We start from the raw sequence: 11,369 nt of genomic DNA on the forward strand, positions 1-11,369 counted from the left end.
GCAATCGCGGCGACAGTAACGTGGTGGAGCCTTTGTCTAATGCCACTGGGTATGTTAGACGAGGTCGAAGTGCTCATAGGACAGTTAGGGGGGAACGTAGAGGCAGTGTGGGGAGTCGCAATGAGAATGACGGTAGGCCTAGTCCAAGCTGCGCAAATTCTCTCCACTCGACACGAGCGCAAGGCAAATCTGGCCATGCAGCTCGCAACAGGAGCAAAGGTGGTGACACGGGGCAGGAGAGCCATTAGGCCATGCATAGTCTATCACAAGATGATGGGAATGCCGGCCCTGTATGGATAGGATATGGATAGTCATTATCTCTACAGCAAAAGGCCTGCTACATAAAAAAAAAAAATTGTCAGCCATTTATTAGTAATGATTTACACTGTTGATTATCTATTTCCCTGACCATTTAGGACATATATGTGTTCTTTTTTGTGTGTTCATGTCCTTGTGATGTGTGTGTCTTTGTCAGCTAAGAAAAAAACAACAACAAAAAACATCAACAAAAACAACAAAAAGAAAACAAATACTAACATTGTTTCTTGTCTTGTCTCGTCATTTCACTCCTGATCTGTGCCTTGCCGTGGCAAGTGAGCTTTTGAACTAAACAGGTCTTGTCTACTTGTGTTTGTGTGTCATCTGAATAATATATATGTGCCCCATACATGGAATCAGAGTGCCTACTGTATGTAGTAAATGGAAAATCTCTACAGCAAAAGGTGCCTACCGCTACATGCATTTGGTTTGTTTCTACCATTTATTAGTAATGATTAACATAGTTTGTTTACTACTTAGTATTTACCTGAGCATTCAGTATTGTGCAATATAGCATACAGAAGGTGAGGGACATTTTGGGGGGAAAGAAGTGGTGCATTTTATCATTCAAACATGCGACTTTTCATGAAAATTCTATAATCCAAGATGGCCGCCACCATATGACGTCATAATATGCAAATTAGATATAAACATTTAATCCCTACATAAACTTTGGGTCATCCTTAATATTTCTCTAATTTACAGAAAGTCTCTATCTCTTATCACTTTTAAGATATAGCCTTTTGAAATGAAGATGTCAAAATCGAACGTTTTGAAAAAAAAACCTCTGGCGCCTAAAGGGTTAATATTCATAATACACTTTCAATTGAGATTATTTTCTTTGTTGGTAGCTTTAGTCTCTTTCCAAAATAACAGCTTAAACTTCCCCAGGAAGCAGTAAGTTCAGTTACACACTGCAATCTATTATGAATGTCTGTCTCTCTATATCCTTGGGCCATCAAACATTTTTATCAGCTGTAGTGACACATCCAGTCCTACAGTTTATTGGAACATGACAGTAATTTGCATGGTAAACATCAGTTCCCATTTTGTCTATTGTCTAGACTGTGTAAAATAAGACATTATTCTGATTCCCCTTAGACAGCCTATGGTCTATGTGCTCTTTGCCAGATTGAGAATTTTATTTACTTCAGAAGTACATTACAGTACGACCTAATGACATGGCCTCAAAGTATCTTTAGTTGGCTTCAAGCTTCAAGTATGAGACTCTAAGAGTCTTTATCCTGCATACCCACATTATTTATAATTGCTATATAAAGTTACTCTCCAAATGTGGAGAAATGTGGTTAAGTACAAGGTTAAATGCTGTTTTACCGAGGAGAATTAAATGCCATTTAACCGATGTAGGATTAATGTGTGCCATCAATCAGCAGCATTCACTTTGCATGAGCACACTTCCTAGTTTCCCTTTCTCTTCTTTGTGAGTATCCTGCCTCCAGTTGCTCTGCTGAATGCCTGTAAATAAAATAGTTTATTCAAGGTACAGACACATTGGGGGGAAAAACTGGTCACAGCTGTCATTTCTGCAATTATGAACTTTGTTCTTGTATGCTATGTTTGTAACATAGACACAGGCACAACAACACAAAACATCTCTCACTGGAAACAAAGCCTGGCACTCGCATTCTGCAACATGTTGTTCTATGTAGGGGATCTTCACCTATCACCCTAATCACAAGATGGTTTGGATCAGGTTCCAGGGCATGGTGACCATTACCCACAGATGGATTATCAGGACCACAAAAGGTGTGGAGAAATAGGTGATATTAATAGAGATTCATTCATTCACCCATGTCTCTGTAAGATCTAAATCTAGATGTGTCACTCTGGAAGAGATTGTGTGCATTGTGATAGGGTGCAATGGAGATGTAGTCTACCATATAACTTGGCTGTTAATGCATACATTTCAGATGAGCTAAAAAAAAACCCTGTTAATCATTCACAACAGTTATAATCAATTGCAATTGATATGGAATCAACTGTGTTTAAACAAAGGAGCTAAAGCACAACATTACATGCAATGAAAACAAAAGCCCAGGGAGTGACTGCTAGTTGTGCAATGCTTGCATTTGTGTTTTCAAACATAATGGCTGCTGACGTTTATCAGCTGTCCTTCAGCTAGACCATAAACCTTTAGGTAAGTGGCCATTCAAGGTTGGGGGTCAGGCAGTATTAGAAGATTTGTGTAAGCGAAAGTTATGGGAGGTGATGGAAAGTTTGTCCTGACTTATCTGCCCTTTCACCTACATGTCAGGTCCCTGTAGCACTTCAAGTAGTGAATGCTCCACAGTCTCATTTAAGCTCTTTTGACAACCAATTCCAAAGCCTAAAGGACTTTGCATAACTTATATTTATGGGTTAAGACACCACACAACATATATTTTGCCTCTAGTCACAAGACTGACTGTTTGCCAAGGAAAAATGAGTGAATCTGAATTAAAATGTGTGAGCATGGTAAATTTAACCACACTTTGTGAGAAGAGTGAAAGGTTCATGGTGAACCATGTTGCATGTATATCTGAAATTATGTTACTGCTGCACTCAAAAACTCAGGAGTATGTCAGAATGCCTAAGTGCACTCACATTCAGCATAATCAAATACTCCCAAGAAGAAACTAAACTTAATGTAGATTATCTCCCCTACATTGTGATACAGTAACATAGTAATACAGCAACCTAAAATATATAGGCTACTGGGTCCCAGAATAGAGTTGAAAAAAGGATGCTAGTGTGCTCTTTTTTGGAACATATGACATGGGAGAGGTGGCCAAAGAAATCTTAGGAGGCTAGTATATTTATGTCTGCCGGGGGGGGGGGGGGGGGCCAACTCACCCAAATTCCCTGACCCTTCCTGGAGTTCCTGACAAGAGGAGCTGTCTGTGCCAAAGAGGGGGGATTGAAGAGGAGGAAGTGAACAACATAACCTTTCCTCTAGTTCCTTTGCCTGTCCACGGTCTGTCCCACTGATACCACCAGCATGTCTCCTCTTTCCTGGCCTCGCTCATGTTGCCCTGCATGCCATTACACAACCACACTCTGCTTTGAGTTAAGTGAGTCTTGTAAAGGACTCCATGGTCTTTCAAGTCTTGAAAGTTCCATGGCAATGTAATGGAGGTGAGGTGTTGGCTATTGATCCGTTATCCAAACTGGTGTAGTTGTAGATCATATTAGCTAATTGGAATGATTTAAGGTTCCTATGATGAACACCATGACACAAAAGACCCTCTCTCACGGGCCATGTCACACACGTTTCAAGAGATGTAGCCAATCTGTTACGCAAATGATTAGGAACTCACCCACCTTCTTTCCACGGTTGAGACAGGCCTGGTAATTGCTCTTGACATTAACACTAGCCTTAACCAATAATTTATTGACAATGCAAGAGGACTGGAAAGTCTACGATGAGTGATGCAAGACTGATGTCTGACATTAAAAAAAAAACTTCTGCAACAGATAAATGTGCCCACAGACCTTTAAGGAAAATGGAAATGGAATTTATGGCAAGCCAAAGTAGGCTATGCGCTAAACATGAATTGAATCTGGAGCAACCTAGCGTTAAACAAACACATGTCCTCTTACCATTATTGATAGTAGGCCTAGGCTACTAAAGAATCCAAATCACCATGTTTTTATTGTGGAAAGCTGCTTTGTCTGACAAAAGCAGTGATGTTCTTAAGACCGTATGTGGGCAGCTCTTTCCTGTTGAAGTTGGCCAGACACACTTCGACGTTATTCACTATTATCCTCGTTCAGGGCTACGACCTTTCGCCTAGTTTTCATGCTAGCGGTTCATCGAGTTTACGGTGACACTGTTGACTCCCCCACAACGCCCACCAACAGCCACGCACCCCTATTTCCTCCAATCGCCCCGTTGTCATGCACTGATCACGCGTTGCCTTGCATGCCATTGGTCAAGGTCTCATACACATTTGTTTTTCATTGGTAGCATGTTGCCACCCGCCAGTGTGTTGTGAATTTTGTTTTCTTTTTTCCCTTCACTTGTTTCACTCAGCTGAGGCTGGACCTTGCTGGTAGAGACGAAGTGGATTCCGGCTGCAGTTCTCTCAAAGCGGGCGCTCTGCCTCTTTGTTTCATTGTATCACGCTGAAAGAAACCTTGTCACATTTTTTTCCGATTCAACAACGCCTTAAGGAAATACATTTCAACAGAATGGAGATTTCATGCCGGCGGGTAAGACTAAATCGACTTATTCGCATTTTGACTTTTGTCTGTTGGCTTTTCTGTCTATAAAACTAAAATGTAGAAGCTAATCAGTTTGTTCTTGTTTGCGTTTTAAAGCAAAAATTGTAGCCTAGATTAAACGCCAATTCATTTTTTAGAATGAAATGAATTGACAGGTTGATTATTATAGTTTTTGAGTTGTTTATTTTTCACAACCATACATTTAGATTAGGCTACATAAGGCCTACTAAAAAAATGGTCATTTATTTCAGCGTTGACACTGGCATTGTATTTATAACGTTGCTTTGATGTTGGATGTAGTTTTTAATGACCTGTTCTATAACCTGTTAACTACAATAGCAGTGTGTTTATAGGTACTCTCTTCCTGTAATAATTATTGCATCAACTGCTATATCAGAGCCTTCATTCGAATTCATGTCAAATTTCCATTTACAGTAGGCTACAGCATACAACCTGTGTTCATGGACTGAATATATGCCTGCCGCCCCCCCCACGGCTATGATAATGCTGTCAGACGGTCTCACATGGCTTATAAGAAAGCGTTATTGTTTACGTAGCATCAGAGAATGTGAGATGCCATGCTTTGTGCAATGCTCTAACCACATCCACGAGTGGTACATCCTGAAAGGGCCTTCCTCTTTACTTATAACCTGATTCTACAAGCAGGCGTTCAATGGACTAAGCATAGGACTAAAATGCCATCACCAAACTACTCACACCTGACTGTTATTAAGGACATGTTCAAGCATTTTCAACAGTCATTTTGACGTGTAGGATTTGGTTCTTTGTTCCTCAGGGAGATCGAGTGGAGCACTGTGCTGTGTTCCAGGACAGAAGAAGAAAGGACAGTGAGCATTCCTCCTGCAGCAATCTGGAATATAACGACCTGGAGGCTGCCGAGGCCCTGGTGTGCATGAGTGGCTGGGGTCAAGTGCCCTCCAGCTCCAGCACCTTTAGGCCTCGGCCCCTCACCCCTGCCTCTGACTCCTGCGATTTGCTGCCCCAACCTGACCACCCAGAGACCCCTAAGGACTTCATTTCCCTTTCCTCACTGGTAAGGACCCACCCCCTCTTGGGCATCCATCGTGTATGATGAGCTTGGAACATCTGTGCTTTGTTCCATCACGTCCTTATCAACCTCACATGGACAGTGGGGAAGAAGGGGGGGGGGCTTATCATAACCTGAATTGTTTGCTGAAAACCCTGGGATGGCTTTATGGTAGTCAGAACAGGTGGCAGTTTACTGATAAGTGTGATAGTGTGAACTTCAGCCAGGCCTTCCACCTCTACAGCAGCGATTACTTGATAGACAGTAAAGCTACCAGATAGGGAAGGGTTCACCTGGAGCATGAAGACAGTTTTATGCTGGTCTTGTGATTGCTGTGCTGTATGATTGCAAGGTTTTCTATGTTTGGGAAAATCTGTTATTTTTTTTATCTGGTTCAGCTTATACAGATGCTAACTGTTTCTTCCTCACTCTTGCCTTCCAGTGTATGACTCCACCTCACAGTCCCAGTTTCACAGAGACCTCTGTCACAACTGCCACGCTCACAATGAGCAGGTCTTGTTCCAGCCTATCTCACTGCCCACAAGCTCTCCGACTGGGCACAGGCCCCATTCCGCAGACCTCCTGCAGCAGAATGTCAACAGAAACAGCCAGCGGTGTGCCGTGCAGAGCCATGGCGACCAGTGTCATCCGCCACACGGCGGACAGTTCACCGTGCCGGCACATTCCACCGGCTGGGACTCCGCGGCAGCAGTATCAGCTGATAAAGACTGAGGAGCAGACACCAGAACGCTACCACACAACCCCACCAACCCTGACACCAGTAGTCCCCTCTCCCTGCAAGACCGAGGCCCCTTGTAACACTCTCCCCGCCAGTGAAAAGCCCCCCTGTCCACAGACCCCTCAGTCGCCGCCCCCCACTCCCAGTCCTCCAATCATATGCCAGACATTCCCCATGAACAGCCAACCGGGTATGATCTCAGCCCTGATCCAGAGCCCCTCCCTGAGGCCCTGTCCAGGAGTAAAGTCCATCCTGCCTCAGCCGGTGCTGGTGGGCACCACAATGCCTCAGGGAGCGGTGTTCTTTGTGTTGCCCCAGACATCCATCTCGCAGGCCCCCCAGTGCCCGCAGCAGTCGGTCATGATGGGAAACACTAAGCTGCTACCTCTTGCCCCGGCGCCCGTCTACATGCCCTCCGGGCAGAGCCACACGGTGCAGGCGGACTTCTCCCGCAGGCGCAACTACATCTGCAACTTCCCCGGCTGCCTCAAGACCTACTTCAAGAGCTCCCACCTGAAAGCACACCTCAGAACACACACAGGTACGCAGCATCTTTAGCATCTTAGCTTCATACAGAGGTAGGGCCTTGTAATGAATCCAGTGACTATTAGAAGTGCATATTTTATATATGCACTTATATATATTCATATATATTTATATTACTTTTGTTTACTCCACAGTAGTTTATACCCTTAGCAATATCCTTTGTCTTCCTATTGCATACTCCTAAGTAGTTTATACCTTAGCGATAAAGTAAACATTACATCAGGTTAAAACCCAGCCATCTCATGTTTGTCTTCTCTTGGTTCTTCACAGGGGAGAAACCTTTCAGCTGTAGCTGGGACGGCTGCGACAAGAAGTTTGCCCGCTCCGATGAGCTCTCGCGCCACCGCCGCACGCACACAGGCGAGAAGAAGTTTGTCTGTCCTGTGTGCGACCGGCGCTTCATGCGCAGTGATCACCTGACCAAACATGCACGCCGTCACATGACCACCAAGAAGATACCCTCCTGGCAGGCCGAGGTGCGCAACCTGAACAAGATTGCCGCCGCCAAGTCCACCTCCCCTCCAGGCCCCTCCCTCCCTATTAGCATGCTCATTTCTGCCTCGAACTGAACTCGGTGATGTGACAACAAAAACATAAATGATAGAGATGTTGACCTCTCACTAACAAAACAAAACATATCTGGGAGCTGCATATAGAAGCACAAGGCTCGCAAGCCTGCTATGGACACACCCAAACAAACAGAACATGCACTGGACTCTCTCCTGTTTGTTTCTGTGGCCTGCGCTGTCATTTTCTCTTGCTCACATGTAACTCTTTTTAAGAGGAGTGATATTTTTGTTTACTTGCATACACTGTGTACAGTGTATTCACTATTTTGCCAAAGTCTTTGTTTGATGTCTATGTGTTTTACACTATGTTTGCCTTTTGTACATACTTACATGTTTGTATCCATTTGAATGTATGGATATCCAGTAATGCATTAATTCACGAAATACAGGAATTAGTCTTTGTTACGTCAAGGAGAATCCTTGGGTGGACAGTAATCAACACTGTGATTCTTTACTGTGTTATTTAAATACTCATTTTTTTAGTAAAAAAATATGTTGTATATCAACTACTTGTCTTTAGTTTGTTTCTTTGTGTCTCTGGATAGATTGATACATTTCTGAATGCTAAAGTGAGGTTCATGAAAATAGATACACAGAACTGCCAGTCAATAGTTCCCGTGGGGCTATGCATCACTTCTTTTGGACGTTGGGTAAGTGCTGTTTTTGCTGATAACAGGCCTGCTAGGCTTTGTCAAACAGGTTATGATGAAAAAAAGGAATCAAGGTCAAAGGAAGGTAATTCACATCAACAACACTTCCAAACAAACATACACAGTTTGTAAAACCATATTTGGTAGACATGTAGCCTACACACAGGCAGAGCATTGAACTGCTTGGATCATATAATTCTAAGAGTCATTTGTGTCTTGTAATGACTGAGCTGAAACTCTGTGTTTGTGTGCCTCACTGGTTTTATTCAAACGCTTAGTCATGAACTGGACAACTGGATTCAAGCAGTGACCCCCCTCAAGAGGGAAATGAAACTGAACAAATGGCTTTTCCATCCTTATTATCACATTGTTGTCACATGATAGATGCGACTTTCGTCTGGTGATGTAACATTTATTGTAGAACCTATGGCATATGACATACTTTACTCAAGACAGTTTAGAGCGAGGACAAGATCTGTCCAGTCAGCTGCAGTGTGGTGACATTAATACTGAAGAAATATGGACGAAGACAAATATAGACTAGGCAACACCGATTATGTGAGAAAGGCGTGTAACCTATAGGCTACATTAGCCTCACTCGTTAGGAGCAGCAACATAAAGTACTTATGTGGAATATAGACAACCAGTCAAATGGGGGCTGACCCTATGCGAATGCTGCACAAAAGCTTTTTTCATAACTTGTCCTCTAATGCAAATATACCAACGTCTAATAAGCCAATATTTGTCTCTGATGATGAGAGTATGGAGAATGGGTGAAAAAATCACCTCTGAGTAGGTTACAATAAGTACCACTAAATAAAAACTTGTTGACATACAATAAGTTTCATTTCACATACGTCCTGTAACATCATCCGAACTTTATTTTAAAAACGTCAGGCGTACGCCTACGGGAGATGCAACCAATAAAAATATCAACTGATGCCCGGCCCCTTGCCACACTGACCGACTTCCCAGCACACGTCATAAATTGCCACCATAAAGTTGTGTATTTTCACTTTTGATCCAACAGCGACACACCGTGGTATCTTACAGTGTTGTGTCTTGAGCGTTGAAAAAGATAATTGGAGATAGGCCTAGAAAGAATTTTGGCTAGGCTATAAGACATATTTAATCAATCGGTCTATAATCAGCAGGTCTAACAGGTAGCCTGCATGTGTGGTAGCCTAGGTAGTTCGTAATGAGACCATGCGCTACTCCCATGACCTAATCTACGTCTACGTTTTTTGTGTAGCCTAGGTCTAACTGAAACTTTTATTAAATAAGATCATATTTTAATTGAAAATGTCTACTTTGGAATATTCCCTGTCATGACTGGGAAAAGATGGTAAAAATGTTTTAGAATGATTCCAAATAAATCACAGTGAGCGAATCAACGGCAGGCAGCCGTTGAGTTTATCCGCCTGAGTTTATGCGAATTCCAGGGGAAGGGTGGAGGGTCTTCTAACAGTACAGGAAATGAAACTTAAATGTAAGCATTCCAACATGGAAAGAGCACGCGTAAAGTTCCCACTGGAGAAGCAATTGCCAATATTTTGCATATGCAAAAACAAAACAATTACAGATCGTCTGATAACAACTGATGTAATATGTTCTTCATTCCGTAACATTAAACAGTAGCCTACGTTAGGTTAGCGTTAAATGTTAATCTTAGGCTAGGGAATTTTACTGTAAACCTAAATGTTCTGTTCAATGCAACTGCATCAATTTAACTAAATTCCCTTTCAATGTTTTTCATGAGGTCCTCTTCTGTGGCGTCATATAAAATGACAGACTTGTCGAGTGATGGACCATCACATGTCTCTGCATCTCTGAAAAACAAAAAAGAGTATACAGTATACTAAAATGAACCCAAGCAACCCTTCGATATGTTCCTTTATGATGGTTATGTGAACTACAGTTAACTGCCTGCGCACTTAACTGAAACCCTCTACCGCAACCTATCAGCGTTAACTGAATAATAGATCACGCAAAAGGTATGACTCACAAGACAGCATCTTTGGATTGAGTTCCTGGAGTCACGCTGTCCGACCAATCCTGCAGAGAGTATTGACAGGTTCACGCTCAATGCATTTCTTACACAGTTGTAATGAACACGTTTGTGAAACTTAACCATGCACTGATCGTATGGTGTGCCTCTGAAAGGTAGATCGTGCAACTTTTAACACAACTATTGCCTACTTGCTGTTGACTCGTGCTGGCCCATGAGGTTTTCCCCACAGGCTTGTTGGAGACTTGTTGCTCTTTTACGCTCATATCAGATAGTGCGTGACGGCACGACCCACTGCGGAGTCCGGCTTTTGGCAATTGGTGAGTTGAGGCCACATGTTTATCATTTCGCACCCGTATGTAATTACACAAGCCAAATGTTTTTGCGCTGAAGAACTGTTTCTTAACAGAACTGTCTTTGTGTAGATCACATTTCTGTTCGTTTGATTCTGCAAGGATTTCCTCCAGCTCACCTTCTGTGGACCATTCGGAATTTTGCCCTTCGCTCTGACAGTCGGGATGCTTTTTATTAGCCAAACTTAAGTTAGTGTATGCCTGAACTCTAATGGGTTCTAACGAACTTTTGATGTTCCCCTCGGCTTGTTCAGAATCATTATTAACCTCGTCAGCGTCGGTTTCAGACGCAGGTGCAACCCTTTTCCCTCTGCTTTTCCCGCTTCCCATGTTTACTACATTCCCAAGTTGAATGGCGTCTTTGATATTCCTATGAAAGGTTGAATAGTTTCCCCTCCATCACGATGAAAAGAGGAGAGGAATCACGCTGGTCAGTCAGTCTGGATGGTAACCGTCTGTGGCATACGTTGTTTACTCCAATTTTATCTTGATGTTCGTCCTCTCGAAACAGTAGACAATAGGCCTACAATAAACAATATTAAAAACAATCCAAATGTTTGTGTTTTTAAGTTGTCATCAGTCCACAATCCTGAGTATAAAGGCGAGATCTACAACGAAAGATTCTGTATTGAATCTGGTCACTGTAAAATTCCTGTGAGAACTGTTCCAGAGGGGTCCATAACCCCGTGCTTGAACAGATGAGCGAACATTCCCAGCGCAACAGTTACACAATGACCTTCTCTGTTTCTCATTGTGAAAACTCCTCCCTCTCCATCAGTCTGGGAAAACTGACGTTGTACTTCTTGTCTAGTCCATTCAAAGGGATTATGTTACACCCTGCTGAACAGACATAATGTTTTATAGTGTAATTATAAAAAGCCCAATGACTATTATATTTGGCCAGTTTGGCCACT

The 11,369-nt window shown here is 42.7% G+C and overlaps 2 protein-coding genes and 1 long non-coding RNA gene across 4 annotated transcripts; 1 reads left to right on the forward strand and 2 right to left on the reverse strand.

Moving 5' to 3' along the window:
• Positions 1–1,130: 1,130 nt before the first annotated feature.
• Positions 1,131–4,137, reverse strand: LOC121693495. 2 transcript variants are annotated; one of them, XR_006025521.1, is made up of 3 exons: positions 3,919–4,137; positions 3,172–3,350; positions 1,131–1,794 (listed from the first exon to the last, which is right to left on the reverse strand). It is a non-coding gene; the product is annotated as an uncharacterized LOC121693495 (long non-coding RNA). The 2 variants fall into 2 exon arrangements; XR_006025523.1 differs by lacking the exon at positions 3,919–4,137 and adding an exon at positions 3,640–3,774.
• A 184-nt stretch (positions 4,138–4,321) lies between these two features.
• On the forward strand, positions 4,322–7,950 carry klf11b (Kruppel-like factor 11b). The gene is made up of 4 exons (XM_042072939.1): positions 4,322–4,530; positions 5,339–5,596; positions 6,033–6,870; positions 7,146–7,950. The coding sequence occupies exons 1-4, from the start codon at positions 4,510–4,512 to the stop codon at positions 7,442–7,444; spliced, it is 1,416 nt and encodes a 471-aa protein (XP_041928873.1). The 5' UTR covers positions 4,322–4,509; the 3' UTR covers positions 7,445–7,950.
• A 505-nt stretch (positions 7,951–8,455) lies between these two features.
• LOC121693669 lies at positions 8,456–11,162 on the reverse strand. The gene is made up of 3 exons (XM_042073246.1): positions 10,294–11,162; positions 10,100–10,149; positions 8,456–9,923 (listed from the first exon to the last, which is right to left on the reverse strand). Exons 1-3 carry the CDS (start codon positions 10,783–10,785, stop codon positions 9,821–9,823), a joined length of 645 nt encoding a protein of 214 aa, XP_041929180.1. The 5' UTR covers positions 10,786–11,162; the 3' UTR covers positions 8,456–9,820.
• Positions 11,163–11,369: the final 207 nt, after the last annotated feature.

The sequence above is a fragment of the Alosa sapidissima genome, chromosome 19 (genome assembly GCF_018492685.1).
Source record: "Alosa sapidissima isolate fAloSap1 chromosome 19, fAloSap1.pri, whole genome shotgun sequence".
Taxonomy (NCBI): Eukaryota; Metazoa; Chordata; class Actinopteri; order Clupeiformes; family Clupeidae; genus Alosa; species Alosa sapidissima.